This window comes from Diabrotica virgifera, chromosome 4, assembly GCF_917563875.1.
Source record: "Diabrotica virgifera virgifera chromosome 4, PGI_DIABVI_V3a".
In the NCBI taxonomy this organism is placed as follows: Eukaryota; Metazoa; Arthropoda; class Insecta; order Coleoptera; family Chrysomelidae; genus Diabrotica; species Diabrotica virgifera.
Genome location: NC_065446.1, coordinates 80,853,503 through 80,869,608, shown reverse-complemented (window position 1 = coordinate 80,869,608; position 16,106 = coordinate 80,853,503). Strand labels below are relative to the sequence as shown.

Sequence of the window (16,106 nt, the reverse complement as noted above, 5' to 3'; positions counted from 1 at the left end):
CACTGTCATGTTCTGGGGAGACATTATGATTGGTGAAAAAATTCTTAATTTCCGTCCAACCAACTTTAATAGCTCGCACGTATGTTGATTTAATTCTAGAATTTGTAGTTAGGATCTGGAGAGGTGCAATAGGAGAAAATTTAAATTCCATGCTTGAAAATGCACGTCCACATACATCATGGACGTATAAATAAATACGTCCATGACATACATAAGATATCACTGATTTGAGGCCTGTCTACTCACCCCACCTTAACCCTAGAGAGCATTTGTGGGATATATTTAAAAGAAGAATTATAGCTCGCTGGGATAATCCACAAAACACCGCACAGCTGCTCTTGAAGAATGGAACTACGTACCCCAACAAAATGTTGACAATTTGATTAGGAGCATGCCCATCCGAATTACAGTTTGCATTAGGACTAGAGGGTTGTAAAACTGAGTGCCAAAAAAACATACATAAATAAAAGCAATTTAAACGTTATTCATTTTGCATTGAAATTTTTGTCTGTTATTGTCTTTAAAACAAGTAGTTTCAATTTATTATTTGAAGAATTTATTGTTTTATTTTTACTTTTACATCATCACTTAAATGCACAGATTTTCTAGGAAACCCTACCCTACCTGACACTCGGAGGTATGCCTGCAACATATATCCACGAGATTTTTGAGTTTTATTATTAATTCTCCACTTCGAATTTTACATAAGTCATCCATAGAATACATGTCTGGTTCTGCCAAAGATGATCCCATACTGTCTTCTAATGTTGCCCTAATTCTGTAAAGAAATATACTCAATAAATTTTATTGAGAGTAATATTAGAAATAAAATAAATAAAGTTAATAGTAAATAAAGTCACTGGTAAGACAGTAAAAGCAGAAACGCATTAGAGCAGGGGTTCCCAAACTGCCCCCCCCCCCTGGAAGCGTGAAGAAATTTAGTTATTTTTCTAAAATTCAAAATTAACCGCTTGTTAAACTGTGTCTGGTAACGCAGAGTAAGCAAAAGTTATCTCAAATACCTCTTTTTGACAACACTGTGAAACGCCGCATTGATGATATGACCGAAGACATACAAAACCAGGTAGTTGATGCAGTAAAATAATCGCCATTTTTTGCTATTCAGCTAGATGAGAGTACTGACATAGCACAATGTCATCAGTTAATTGTTTATGTTCGGTATATTCAAAACGAAAGAATGAAAGACGAGCTACTCTTTTCTATAGAGTTGGAGACTGGAGACCACGACAAAAACTATTAATGTTATGAAAGCAGTGTGAGAGTTTTTAACACTCTCTTGGCAAAAACTGATCAGTTTATGTACAGATGGCGCACCTTCAATGCTTGGTTTTCTCTCAGGCTATTTGCAATTAGTAATAGAGAAAAATGCTGATGTGATTGGGATACATTGTTTTATACATCGACAAACCTTGGCAGCCAAAACTCTTCCAAATGAACTTATGGCTGTCTTAAAGTTGTGTATTAAAGTAGTGAAGTACATAAAAAACAGTGCGTTGAATACTCGACTGTTTAAAACTCTTTGTAAAGATTTAGAAAGTGATCACAAAACACTGCTACTTCATACAGAAGTACGATGGCTCTCAAAAGGAAACATGTTGGCAAGATTATTTGACCTTTGAGATGAAGTAATCACCTTGGAACATCAAAAGCAAAATAAGCTAAGCATGACCTTCAAAAAACATTGTACCCAAGTAATATTGGCTTATTTTTGTCAGACATATTTGACTTGTTGAACAGCCTTAACCTAAAACTGCAGGGTGGAGATTCAAATATAGTAGTTACTCATTGTGATGGAGGCTTAGTTACTTAACTTTGGAGGCGTAAAATATAGGCAAACCCCTGAAATTATTCAAATTTCTCTGAAGTAGAGCCAATCTCAGAAGAAAAACGCTTCAAGGACATTTATGAAGAATCAAGTTTTAAAATCCAAATATCAAACCATTTGGAGAGCCTAATTGAAGAGTTCTAAAAATACTTCCCAAACACTTGTGACAATTTTATTTACAGAATGTCTACTGATCCATTCCATGTCAACATAGACTTCAAGAAGATGCCTGAATCACTTCAAGAAGATGCTTTGCAAATAAATCCAAATGATTTTTTGCATGATTGCTCTGCCAAATACTTTGTTACAATGGACAAAATTTCATTTTGGTTAAAATATTTCAAAGTGTATCTTAGTGTATAATGGGAAGCTCTTCATTTATATTTGCCTTTTTCAAGTAACTATTTGTGCGATTTTCAACACTTGTGGCAATTAAAACAAAGTATAGGAATAAACTTGATGTTTCTAGTGACTTGTGCTGTGCACTTACTAAAACTCAGCCACGAATAGGCATACTAGTAAATAAAATGCAAGCACATCCATCTCACTAACCAACCTAATCCATTTTTCTTTTATTAATAATTTTTGTATTTTATGGAAACTGATATTGTTTTATCTTATGGCAGAATAAATGTTTTGTTTTCAAGCTAATACCATTGATTAATAACTACATACAGGAATATTTATAATCAATGCTAATACTTGTTTTTGTTTTGTTCCTATTTAAGCGCATACAATTTATTGTAAAGGGAGGGGGGCGAGAAGCTTTCATTTCAACAAAACCCCTGCATTAGAGAGTCGCAGACGCGACTCGTCGGGGACAAGACAGTGGAAGACTTGAGATTCTCATTAAAGATTGAATCAAGTCCTTGTCTTCCTCGACTTCCAAATGCGTTCATGAAGTTTAAAGACAACGTAGAGAATCTGAGCTAGACTAGTAGGCGACGAGTCGAGTCGCGTCCGCGACTCTCTAGTGCGTTTTCTAATGCCTTAAAGGTTTACTGCTTTGCTAAATTAATGTCTACCTAATCGAAGGTTCAAAATGTTCCCCGTTGTTAATTTGACAGTATCCTAAACGATGGTAGAATGCGTCTATTACATTTCTTCGGTTTTCTCGAAATTAATATGGATTCATCGATAATTTTTTGCCTTAGCTCTGTGACACTTGCTGGTTTAGTTTTATAAATTCTACTTTTCAAGTAACCCCGATAAAAATAATATTTCGGATTCACATCGGGTATACGAGGTCATTCAATACTACCTAATCTACCAATCCATCTTCGGGGAAATGTAAATCTTCTTCTTCTTCTACGGCACTACAGCCCAAATTGAGCCTTGGCCTCCTTTATTTTTTGCCTCCACACTTGCTTATCTGTGGCTGCTCTTCTCCATACACGGACTCCTAAAAGGGCTTGTGCGTCGCTGTTTACTGTGTCTTCTCAGCGCTTTCTTGGCTTTCCAACCGGTCTCTTTCCCTGCATTCTGTGCTCTTTTTGGTATCCTATCCTCTCCCATTCCCAGACTTGAAATGTAAATCTAAAACGATGTAAATATCGCGAAACATTTACACCAATATGAGTTTGAGTTACGTCTTGCTAAAAGCATATCTCAATTTTTAAAAGTACAATTTCATTTCTATGTAGCATTTCATAATTATCGCTTTTTAAATACGATTCTACAAAAACCGCCCAATTAACTGAGTACCCACTAGCCCTGATCATACATTTAGTTTTTGTGGTCTATGAGTAGGTACAGTTTTCACGTATCCAGTGTGAATTTACCTCACTCCAATACCTTAAATTTTGGCAATGTACATTCTCTTCTTCTTGTAGTGCCTATCCGTTTCGGATGTTGGCGACCATCATGGCAATCTGTACTTTGCAAACTGCTGCTGTAAAAAGATTTGTGGTTGTTGTGTTGAACCACGTACGTAGATTCTTCAGCCAGAAAATCCTTCGCCTTCCTGGTCCTCGTTTTACGTTGTACATTCTCACATTGTGTTAATATTACTTCGTCAGGAAAACATATCTTATTAACGAATTTCTCGATTATTACAACGTTATTCATCACTTAACTCACTAAACTGTAATCTACGGTCGTAGTCATCTTCATTTAATTCTTGCAAGAACTGCAAGGCTGAAGAACGACCTACATCGTGTATTTATGTAAATCTGCATGAAGATGTATGTGAATCGTCAACGCAGCTCTGCATTAAATTTAAAGTTTTATTGTAATTTATAACAGTTTTTGGTCAACCTGTTCGAATGCCATCTTTTACTCACCGAAAAATGGTTTGGGAAAGTATCGTTTAAACAAGTTGGCTACTTCACTATAAGATATTTTCTTTTCGCCGTAGACCCGCATCATTAAAACAATAATTCGTCTTTTTCCATGAAAACCCATCTTTATTGTAGAGCTTTTAAAAACACATAAAACAACTGTCAGCTTTAGTTAGTAGTACAATTGATTTTACAAAAATTTTCAATAAATTATTAGCTATTGTCAGTTTTATGAATTAATGTAAAAATCACACCATTCTATATTGACTGAATTACTTCAAAACTATTTGACACGGAAAAGTTTTATTTATTTAAGACCTTCATAATTAGATAGAATACCAAGTGTTGCATATATGGTTCAACTCATATTTAAAAGTAATTAATGATATCACAAAAAATGGTAATTCTGGCAACATTACAAGCAATTTCGGTCCGTTGGATCCGATACTTTAAAAAAAACATTTATTTTAATTCGCAAATTTTATTCAGGTTTCACTTAAATATGTCTTGTATTTGGTACCCCGTCAAAATAGCCCCATCGAAAAAGCTCCGACAAAATAGCCCCGACATAATATCCCGCACACAAAACAGCTTCGACAAAATAACCTGCAGACAAATTAGTCGCGGAACAATAGCTCGCCCACAAAATAGCCCCGACAAAAAAGCTCCCTTCAGAATTCATCATTAGATAATCCCTTAAAATAGTTATTTATGAAACAGTTCGTGAAGTATGCTTCTTGCGAACGCACGCGATGTCTAGAGCACGAGCGACAGCGGACCGAGTGCAATACATCGCGTAAGTCATTCCACCAAGTTTTTCTAAATCGTGAATTAGTCCCTGTTCTCTTCTCCGGTATACATATCTTACAATATTCGTTTAATTTATTTACAAATTGTTGGTAACTTAAATTATTATCAATTTCCATGAAATTATGAGTGACAGAAGAGAAAAGAGAACAATCCGTTTTATTTATGTTCCATTGGAATTTTGTATTTACACATTCCGCTTTATTAACATTAATATTTGAACATTAAAATATTGTTTAGAATATTTTTATTTCAATTATTCTAATTGTTTAAAAAGTAGTAAACTTTGTATCTGGGGCTTTTCGTTGTTTTCCTCGTAATACGAGAGATGTCGCTGATTTGCGTCTCAAAAGGTGGGTTCATTGCATCGCGATGTTTTGCCTTAAAAGAGGCAGAATGTTTATATTCCCTTCAGAGTTGTGACTGCATAATCTTCACTGATGATGCATAAGGATGCTGAAATAGTTGCTATATGGAGATGGTAGTCCAACTCTGAATCGAATATAAACAAAACCTGCCTTGAACCCTTTTTGAACCCTTTTTAATAATTAATATTTGACTTAATAACAATAGCAAAATGATTTGATCTTAATGTCTCGTCCACAACATCCCAATCGAAAAAATTATTAATATTTGCTGAGCATATTGTAAGATCTATTGCAGATTTGTTATTACTATTCGGTCTACGCATCAAAGTTTCTTTACCATTATTTAAAATTACATGATAACAGTCCTCAATAGCTTCTAACAGATTTTTTCCTATAGTGTCTACAGTACTACAATCCCAAACATAATTGTGGCTATTAAAATCACCACCAAATATAAAAGGCTTCTCTAGACTATTAAAAAACTTTTTCCATTCATTTACTGTGATTTCAAGATTTGGTTTTACGTATATTGAATAAATGTTTATCTTTTTCCGGATTGAATTTTAATTGATATGCTATTGCACATTATGTCATTGATTTGGTGAAAAGTAGGACTCTTGTAAAATTTAATTAATTTTTTCAAAAGGATGGCTACTCCACCCTATCCATCATCCCTATCATTCTTAAAGACATTATAACCAGCAAAGTTAATAAAATTACTTTTTTTAACAAAGTTTCTGATATTAATCCTATATCTATGTTATTGTTATACAATAATTTTTCTACATAACCCTTATTTGTTTAAATTGATCTCGCATTCCATTGAAGAAATGAAATGTTAGCCATCACGAGGTAATAATAATTGTGAAATATTCTTTTTTAATATTCCAACGTTTTTTTATCTACTATTATTTCTCCTATATTATTTTGATTATCGTTTTGTGTTTGTGTTTTGTTAGAATAAATGGGATTATTAAAATTATAACAAGGCTTACTTTGTACTTTTGGTGTTTGCAAAATTTTTCTGCGTGCTTCCATTCTTTCTTTATCTACACTACTAGAATCAATACTACTTGATCGTATTCTTTATATATTGGATATTTATTTGAAGTATTTTCTTGTTCTTTACTTACTGTTTATGTACTGTAATATGCTTTATATTTATTATTAGCTTCATAATGTTATATTTTCATTATTCATAATTTTTTTAATACACTCCTGTTTTTGTCTTTCTGTACAATCTGCTCCCTTGTCAGTAGCGCTGTGTTTTCCTTTGCACAATACACAAAGTAAATTATTCGGATTGGAACAATTAGATTTGTTGTGTTCTTCGCCACATCTTTCACACCTATCTTTTTCTCTACATTGAGCACTTATATGCCCAAATCTCAAACACTTTAAACACTGGATTATTCTAGGTGTATAATTTTCCACCTCGTATATCATTTTTTCTATTACATTTTTTGGTATAGACTGACCTTTAAAAGTGACAATTACGGTTCCTGTTTTTACATAAATAGTATTACCATTATCTTGAATGACTTTCCGCATAATTCTTTTTACATGTAATACTTCGAACTTAATTCCAAATCTAGGTTTAATTAATGATAATAAAACATATCTTCTATCTCTTTTTCTACCAATTTTATAACACCTTTCTTTTGAGTAAAAAAACGTTGGAACATATGCCTCGTACTGTTTGCCTTTAGAATTTCAGAATCTTTATTAGCACTAGCAAAATTATTTAGTTCTGCCTTGAATATATTTCTACCAACTACGGTAATTTGTGTGATATTATTTTCAATTTCAGGTACTGAACTTAAAATCAATCGGGCATATGTACTATATAAGGTGCATTATCTCCAAATTGATATCTGTTTTAATCTTAAATTTATTACTTTATCATGAAGAGAAGTATCCATTCTCAAATGTGGTCTCGAGGTAAGGAAATACAAAACTCAAAGAGGTACCACAAAAAATGTATATTAATAAAAGGTCATAAAAGGACGCGTTTCGGCTCTTCACGAGCCATCATCAGCTTTAAAATACAGGAGCAAGTAACAAATTTAGTTCCAATAACGATGAAATTTTGACAAATTTAAATCAAACAGATAAGTCAGGTAAGCAAAATTTAAATAAAGTAATAAGGAAGTACAGAACTCAAAGAGGTACCACAAAAAATGTATATTAATAAAAGGTCATAAAAGGACTCGTTTCGGCTCTTCACGAGCCATCATCAGCTTTAAAATACAGGAGCAAGACGTACTCCTGTATTTTAAAGCTGATGATGGCTCGTGAAGAGCCGAAACGCGTCCTTTTATGACCTTTTATTAATATACATTTTTTGTGGTACCTCTTTGAGTTTTGTACTTCCTTATTACTTTATTTAAATTGTGCTTACCTGACTTATCTGTTTGATTTAAATTTGTCAAAATTTCATCGTTATTGGAACTAAATTTGTTACTTACCTCAATAGTGCTACTTGTTTGGTTTTGTTTGTTTGTTACCTTATTATTTACCCTATTGATATTTTTATTTAATTCCTCATATTCCATCACCCCACTCCTTCTAATTCTACATAGAATTTCCCTCTGTCTGGAGGTTCGGGTGGTATACCTTCCATATTAATTGTTTTCTGAAATTTAACTTCTAGGCGCGAAATTTCACACTTTCTTACAGAGCACGAGTTTAGTACTTCTTTATACTACTAGTAATACCCAAAAAATTAAGAAAAACCCTTAAAAATTAATAATTTTTAAGAGAACTTCTAAATAAACTGCCTTTCAATTTGACGTTTTTTTTAACTATTTTTGAAAATAGTAATTATTATTCTCTATTCAGATGTCTATCTTAACCACGTGAACTCGAACCCTGTATGTTCTGTTAGGAAAAACCAGGAAAAAAAATTCCTGGTTTTTCCTCGTGATTTACTATGGATTTACTATTTACTAACACGAGAATTTTACTGTCACCACATGCTATGATTTTTTTGTGACGGATATTCTTAAGTTAAAGTCGATTTCATGTAATCGAATGAACTATCTTTCAATAAAGTCGTCCCAGGAACGCAACTCATAAATATTGGCAATATCATTTTAAAGTCTTCTACTTTAAAATGTATAATATACAGGCTCGGCAAAATTTCATGGTTGGTATAGCAAAATTTAATACGATATCTAACAAAGATATAAAATCATGTTTTCAGCGAATAGACAAAGATATCAATCGTATTTCGCCTTGTCCTCCCCACCACATTGTTCATGCACGCCCATCAGAGAATGTCAACACGAAACACGATTATTACCGATCCGTATTATACGTAAAATGCAGGGTTGCTATTACATATTTGAATTAAAACATTAAATTGATTCAAAAAATTGGACTGAACTGGCTGAGGATATTAAAAATGAAACACTAATTGACAAATACTGGTCAAAAGCATGAGAAATTTACAGATTCGCAGTTTTATTTGACGAAATTGTAACATAATTTCCGATAAAACACGATAATTTTGGCAACATAGTACCATAATCCTGTCAGTTACTGACACCGCTTCTCCAAGTTGTTGTGCTTCAGTGTTGCCAACCAGAGGGAAATTTCCCTATTTGCGGGAAGTTTTAACAAAAAAAGTGATAATAGGGAAAAAGTTAACCCAAAAGGATATTTTTGCCCTAGTCCAAAATATATGAAAATAATTCAACATATCTACTCAGATTTTGTAAACAGTACGAAATTTTTCCATAAAAGTGTAAACTTTTAAGGTAAGTTGAGGGATAAAGTTTGCTCGACAGTTAGCAATACTGGGCACATAATGTGCTTAAAGCGACGCGAAGTCCGTTAACTATTTCTTTTTAGAGGTAGACTTTGAGGTGTTAACATAAAAATTAGGAATTAAATATGCCGACTGTTTATACAACTGAAGAACGAGTACAAATAGTAAAATTGTACTGTCATCCGAACCGTTCAGTACAAGACACTGTCAATGAATTCATTGTAGCTTTTCCAAATAGACCAATACCTGCCGAAAAAACTCTATTGGCAATTATTCACCACTTTGAAAAGTTTGGCTGTACTCATGGCAGGTGTAAAACATGCTGCCCACCAGATCAACCTCGCGAAAAGAAAATCTCTCAAGAACGAGAAACTAGAGAAATTCAGGTCTGCGCATTGGCAGAAGCGACGCCGTGTTCTAGTCAACAAATCGCCGATGAAACTGATTTGAAGGCAAGAACAATGAGGAATATCTTGAAAAGAAATAAATACCATTGCTATAAAGTGCAGACGACTCAAGAAATATTTCCTGATGATCATTTTAAACGGCTGACTTTTTGTGAAGAGATGATCGAGAGATGCAATAGAAATAATAATTTTTTGAAAAATATTTTATTTACAGATGAGTCCTCCTTCACTATTCACAAAAAACATAATTCATCCGTTCTACGTTATTGGTCTCAAGCAAATAAGCATTTGAGTGTGTCTGTACGTACACATTATCCACAAACGTTAAATGTTTGGGTTGGAATTTTGGGAGACCATATTATTGGTCCTTTTTTCATCGAAGGGAATTTAAACGCTGTTAAATATCTTGAATTATTGCAAAATCAAATTATTCCTGAACTTGTACGTCTTCGAATTAACTTCAACCAAACATGGTTCCAACAAGACGGCTGTCCTGCACATAATGCAAATGCAGTTAAACATTATTTATCTTTAACTTTTGGTGAACGTGTCATTAGTACAGACGGTACAATAAAATGGCCCCCTCGGTCACCCGACTTAGCTCCCCTAGATTTTTATTTTTGGGGGATGCTAAAGAACAAAATTTGTACAGGCATGAGTTCGAACGAGCCACCAACTTAGGTGAACTGAGAGAAAAGATTATATAACTTAGCCAAAACATATCGGCAGATGAACTCAACGCCATGAGACATGCGTTGTATAACGGATTTGGTTATTGTTTGCATGAATATGAGAATATGGTGGATTGTTTGAACATTTACTTCCCTAAGAATTTAATTTAGTTTATAATTTCTAATTGTTTGGAATTATTTTTAATTTAAACAGTAATGTTGGAATTATTTTTTATTTGATTTAATTTTTTTAGAACAAATTTTATCTTTTCTAATTCATTTTTATAGAATTAATTGTAGGTATTTTATTTAATTTTTATAGAACTAATTTTTATTTTAACACTTATTACCTCCAAAAAATCTTAAAGAAAATAGGGTTTCAAAGATATTATTTGGAAAATACCAAATAATATCTTTTTTTTACATAAAAAAACGTTAATTTTTTCTCCAGTTTAAATTGAATTCAACACACGCTCCCCCAACAGACGAATGAATACTAAACTTTAACATTAAGGGCCGGTTGTTCGAACGCTAATCAAAAATGATCATTATCAAATATTTAATTACTGTCACCAACTGTCAATGTCACCTTTGTTTGGGTTGCTAAAAACATAATTATGGATTACAATTATGAAATTAGTTAATCAATTATGTTAATAATTGTTATGTTAATTGATTAACTAATCTCATAATTATAATCAATTATGTTTTCAGCACCCAATCAAAGTTGACATTGACAGTTAGTGACAGTAATTAAATATTTGATAGTGATCATTGTTGATTAGCGTTCGAACAACCGGCCCTTAACCTTTAACAGGTTAATAGACACAAGTTCGGCTGTGACCACACCCACCTGTGAATGATATACACAACGTTGCCAATTAATATTTTTCTGAAACTTTTTTCTTGTGGCATCTTAATGCAATTTACTATTGGAAATCAGGCACAATTTGAATTTAAAATAAGTTTATTTTGATGTTTAGATTTCCACTTCGGAAATCGTTCCGAAAATACAAAACATTAATAAATTTTATTTATATAAAACGATTTCCGAAGTGAAAATCAAAACAAGTAATTGGACTTCGTAAGTCTTAGGTTTTCACCTAAAGTGATCGAAAGTAGAACCTAAAGTCGATATTTGAAATCGACGCAAAGTTATAACTTTGCGTCGATTGATATAAGATTTCACTAATTTGTCGATTGAGTATTTTTACTAAACTTTCGGTCATAATTATTGTTTAAACAGAAATTATATACATACTTCAAAACCGGAACTAAAGATTCAAGCTTGACTTTTCAATACTATTCGATTGATATGTTACATGTATAATTTCTGCGACTATAATATGGCACTTCCGGTTAAAACTTTTTTAACCGGAAATGATTTAAACACTAAATGTATAAAAATAATAAACTTAAAGATAAAACCCATAACTAAATTAAAATTCATGGTGACGTTTCAATTATTACTTTAATCATCGTCAGAATAATAAGCTTCTTGAGCGGATGCTTTTAAATAATTTTAAAGGAACAAACATAATTAATGAAAACGTAAAAAATGACATTGACAATCATTGGGTTAAGTTAATAATTTCAAACACGCCATGTCTTGTTGCGTGTTTAAGGGTGGCTTTTGAAGCCACTTTCAAACACGCAACAAGACATGGCGTGTTTGAAATTATTAACTTAACCCAATGATTGTCAATGTCATTTTTTACGTTTTCATTAATTATGTTTGTTCCTTTAAAATTATTTAAAAGCATCCGCTCAAGAAGCTTATTATTCTGACGATGATTAAAGTAATAATTGAAACGTCACCATGAATTTTAATTTAGTTATGGGTTTTATCTTTAAGTTTATTATTTTTATCAAGTTTAAGGGTGTGTCCTTATCTACATACTAAATGTATAGGTAAGTTTGTTCTTATCTTGCTCAGGTACGTCGAATATTATATCGCTTATACTGTTTTGCTGACTTTAAAACGGTACTTCCGGTTACAGCTCTAAAACCGGAAGTCCGAGGTCAAATTTGTCATCTTTAACCCTCGTAAGGCTGTGCGGTGTGCAGCCGCACTCCAGACCTCGTTTTTCTCACCTATCTTTTTTAATATTTTTTTTTATTTTTGTCCATTTTTTATTCGCATTAAATTAAATTCTAAACGCACTCCACCCATTACAGCATTTAAAACACTTTGCGTTTACGTGTTTTTTTTTGGAAAAATGACTATGAGGTGCAAATGATGAAAATTTCATCCTGAATTAGACGTTTCTGCTGTTACACCTGGAACTAACAGAGCTATAGGACAATGTCGGTGTTATTTATGTCAGAAAAAAAGACCGAAAGTCCCGGCATAACTGTATTGTGTGTAAAAACTTTGTGTTGCTCACACTGTGAAAAATTTTATGTGTTTGTCTTGCAGAGATAATATTGCTTTTAAGAAGAAATGAGTACTTTGTTTGTAAAATTATGTTTCATAATATGAAAAACAAGTCCTAATTATCTTTCAAATCAATTTCCCCAACGTTCACATATAAAAAAATGGATATACGGATGGGGTGCAAACGCACCCCGCACCGTTGTTTACGTAAGAATCTAAGCACCGCCTTACGAGGGTTAATACCATCTTCGAGTTATAAGCTTTCTTTCTACACCTCACTTGTCATTCTAAACGAAGGATATTCGCGGACGGACGGACAGACAGTCATGATTCCGGAAGTATATAATTGTTCTCGTCTTGCTAAGGCGCGTCGAATAATATATTGCTTGTACTATCCGGTGACTTTAAAACAGTAATTCCGGTTGCATTTCTAAAACCGGAAGTACTAGATAAAATTTCTAAGCTTTAGTACCATCCTTGGATTATAAGCCTTTTATTCAATACCTCATTTGTCATTCTACCTGGTATAATGACGGAGGAGTTGTGTTTGCGGTCGGAAGGACGGACAGATGGACATGGATAATTCAAAGTTTTCACATTTTTTCAAAATTGGGTGAAAACAATATTTCTAAGCTTATTTTAAAGTACAATTGTGGCATATTCCCAATAAAAATAGTGAGATGTCATTTAAATCAATTTGCCCAAATTTGATTGTCATAGAACATTGTTCAAATGCTGAAAAGACGACATGCAATAGGTCAAGTAAAAACAATAAGTTTGGCAACAATGTAAAACCTCTCCTCTCTAGGTACTTCCACTACTGAATTTTTGGACAATATTAGGCGGACCTAATATACCTACCTCTTTTTAAACTAGCTGTTTTTCACTCCCTCTCACGTAAGGTCAATACCAACGATGAAAATTTGCCGAGACGGTATGTCTGAATTGCCGAAATGAATGAGTCAGATTAAATTAAATTATTAGATGAATTTTTTACTAAGCAACAACATTTTTATTTAATTTATTAATATTTTGTATTTTGACAACGACGTCTGAAGTGTAAGTCGACACGTTCTTAAAATTATTTTTTTAAGTTAAATTGTGGCTTATTTCCCAATTAGAATAGTGATTCAAAATAAATGATACTCCGTTAAAAGGTAAAACTTATTATTTGGGGGTGTTTTAGCCGGGGCTGTCTTGACCGGGGCTATTTTGTGTGCGATCTATTTTGTCGAGGCTATTTTGTTTACGGTCTATTTTGTATGCCGGCTATTTTGACGGGGCTGTTTTGACCAGGCCATTTTGACGGGTCACGCTTGTATTTATTACTAAAAATTTTTACAATAAAATACAAACTTTTATACTTACTGTTCTGCATATCTGCAGGTTAATATAAAGTCTTTTAAGTAGTGCAGACCTAATCTTAATCTTTTATAAAATTCAAGACTTTTAGACAATTTTCCTACATTCTTATTCAATGAGAATATCCTAAACAGAGGATCTGTATACATTTGTTCCAACAGTCGATACGAAAACGTCGATACAGGATAACTGCAACAATTAAATATGATTCTTGTATATTTTAAATAGTCTAAATAAAGAAAGGACCCCGCAACACTCCTTATGGAAAAATGGTCCCAGTCAAAGGACACCACACCCATCTTATGGAAAATATAATGTCACTCAAATGAAATAAAATTTATATAAATAGATTGGTATCGAAATTTCAATAATTTCGTACCATTGCGCCAACTCTGTATTTTGAATATTAAGAGCGTAAATTGATAAAAATAAATCTAAAATCAAATGGGAATGTATATGTGTGAAAGAGAGAAGATTTTGCAATTCGCTTACTCCATAAATCTTTCTGAGGGGTTAAGGCAGATGCTTACTCTTATCTTATCCTATTATTATTGATAATAAAGTAGGTATATTGCGGTCAGTTGTACTGCCCCTAATCGGCTTAAGCTAATGGTAGGTAAGCTGTTTCAATAGCCGTTAGAGTAACATTATTTATGAATGACAGTTTTATAGACTTCAAAAATGCGACTTCGATAAACTTCAATTATAAGTAACGCCCTAATTAAGCAAAATTCAGAGTTGGCGCAATGGTACGAAATTTTTGAAATTTCAATACCAATCTATTCATGTAAATTTTATTTTATTTGAGTGACATTATATTTTCCAGGGTCTAGGACATTTCGCCGTCGCCGTTTCGCCGTCGCCATTTCGCCGTCGCCGTTTCGCCGTCGAGCCATTTCGCCGTCGCCGTTTCGCCGTCGAGCCATTTCGCCGTCGCCATTACTTGTATATAAGTTTTGAATGGTTTTCGAACAATTATATTTCGAACACTTTTGCATAATGAAGTTTTTTATTTTTGATACAGTAAAAACAATTGAAATTGAAATCCCTTTTCTCAATATTGTTTATTTCCGGGAATCTGATAATAGTCATATTTTTAATACTGTAAATATTTTATTTTTCAGACGAAAACAATGTATAGTTGAATACGAAAATATAACTTGGTTTAACTACCAACATCAGCATTTTATTTACACTGACATTTAGTATAAAAAAAGTTAGTATGTTATCACGTTCTTGTAAACTTAACCAATGCCGGGATGGCGACGGCGAAACGGCCAACGGCGAACTGGCTCGACGGCGAAACGGCCGACGGCGAAGTGGCTTGACGGCGAAACGGCGACGGCGAAATGGCGACGGCGAAACGGCGACGGCGAAACGTCCCAGTCCGTATTTTCCATAAGATGGGTGCCGTGTCCTTTAATGAAACTTTGGTCAATGATAGTTCTGAGTGAGTAGATTAAAAAATGCCATGGCATCTAGGTCTTAAAAACCATTATTCTCGAGCTACAGCCTTCTGAAGTTCTTAAATTCAGGTACTTTGTTTTACGGTCAAGTGAATGAAAATATCTATTATTGAAAGAAGAGAGAGACTCATTTTCTTCATGCTTTTTGCATGTTTGCGTGTTGCATATGAATTCGTGGTTAAAAATAGATGCATCGTATTTTAGTCTTCAGAAAACCTCCGAAAAGTACTCAGAAAACTTAAGAAGTGCGATAGAAAATGTGTTGCTACAGCGACATAAGAATTATCATGTCTTCATGAATGGTTCAGACTTATCTAATACCAGCATAGCTGCAGTTAGAAATATGCTTTATTGTCGCTGAAAATTATACAAATTTTATAGACAAAGCTTAATATAAAGTCAGAAAAAATAAATATATAATAATAATAAATACAATTTTCTAAAATTTGATAAACCGTCAATATAAAAAAAATACAAGTTAATAAAGTAAAAAAAACAAAATCGATATATTGCAATAATTAATAGAAATTGCAAAGTGAACATACAACAAAGTAAACTACAGACATAGGAACTAATAAATTTAAGCTGCTGCATGTGACACCCAAATATAGATAAGTTTGGTTACTTGTACAATGTACATTACTTTAATTTCTTATTTAGTCATTAAGAAACTCTTCTACTGAATAATATGGTCTTTTAGATAGATGAGCTTTTGTCATTTTACGGAATTTGGGGAAAGATGTTTCAGATT

General features: G+C 33.0%; 1 protein-coding gene across 2 annotated transcripts in view; it reads right to left on the bottom strand.

Moving 5' to 3' along the window:
• Positions 1–16,106, bottom strand: part of LOC114331271 (run domain Beclin-1-interacting and cysteine-rich domain-containing protein) — an 87,340-nt gene that overhangs the window by 8,401 nt on the left and 62,833 nt on the right. For both annotated transcript variants that reach the window (XM_050649192.1, XM_050649193.1), the window contains exons 7-8: positions 13,896–14,078; positions 625–778 (exon numbers count right to left, since the gene is read on the bottom strand). In XM_050649192.1, coding sequence (XP_050505149.1) covers positions 625–778; positions 13,896–14,078 — 337 coding nt within the window. The remainder of the gene's footprint in view (positions 1–624; positions 779–13,895; positions 14,079–16,106) is intronic.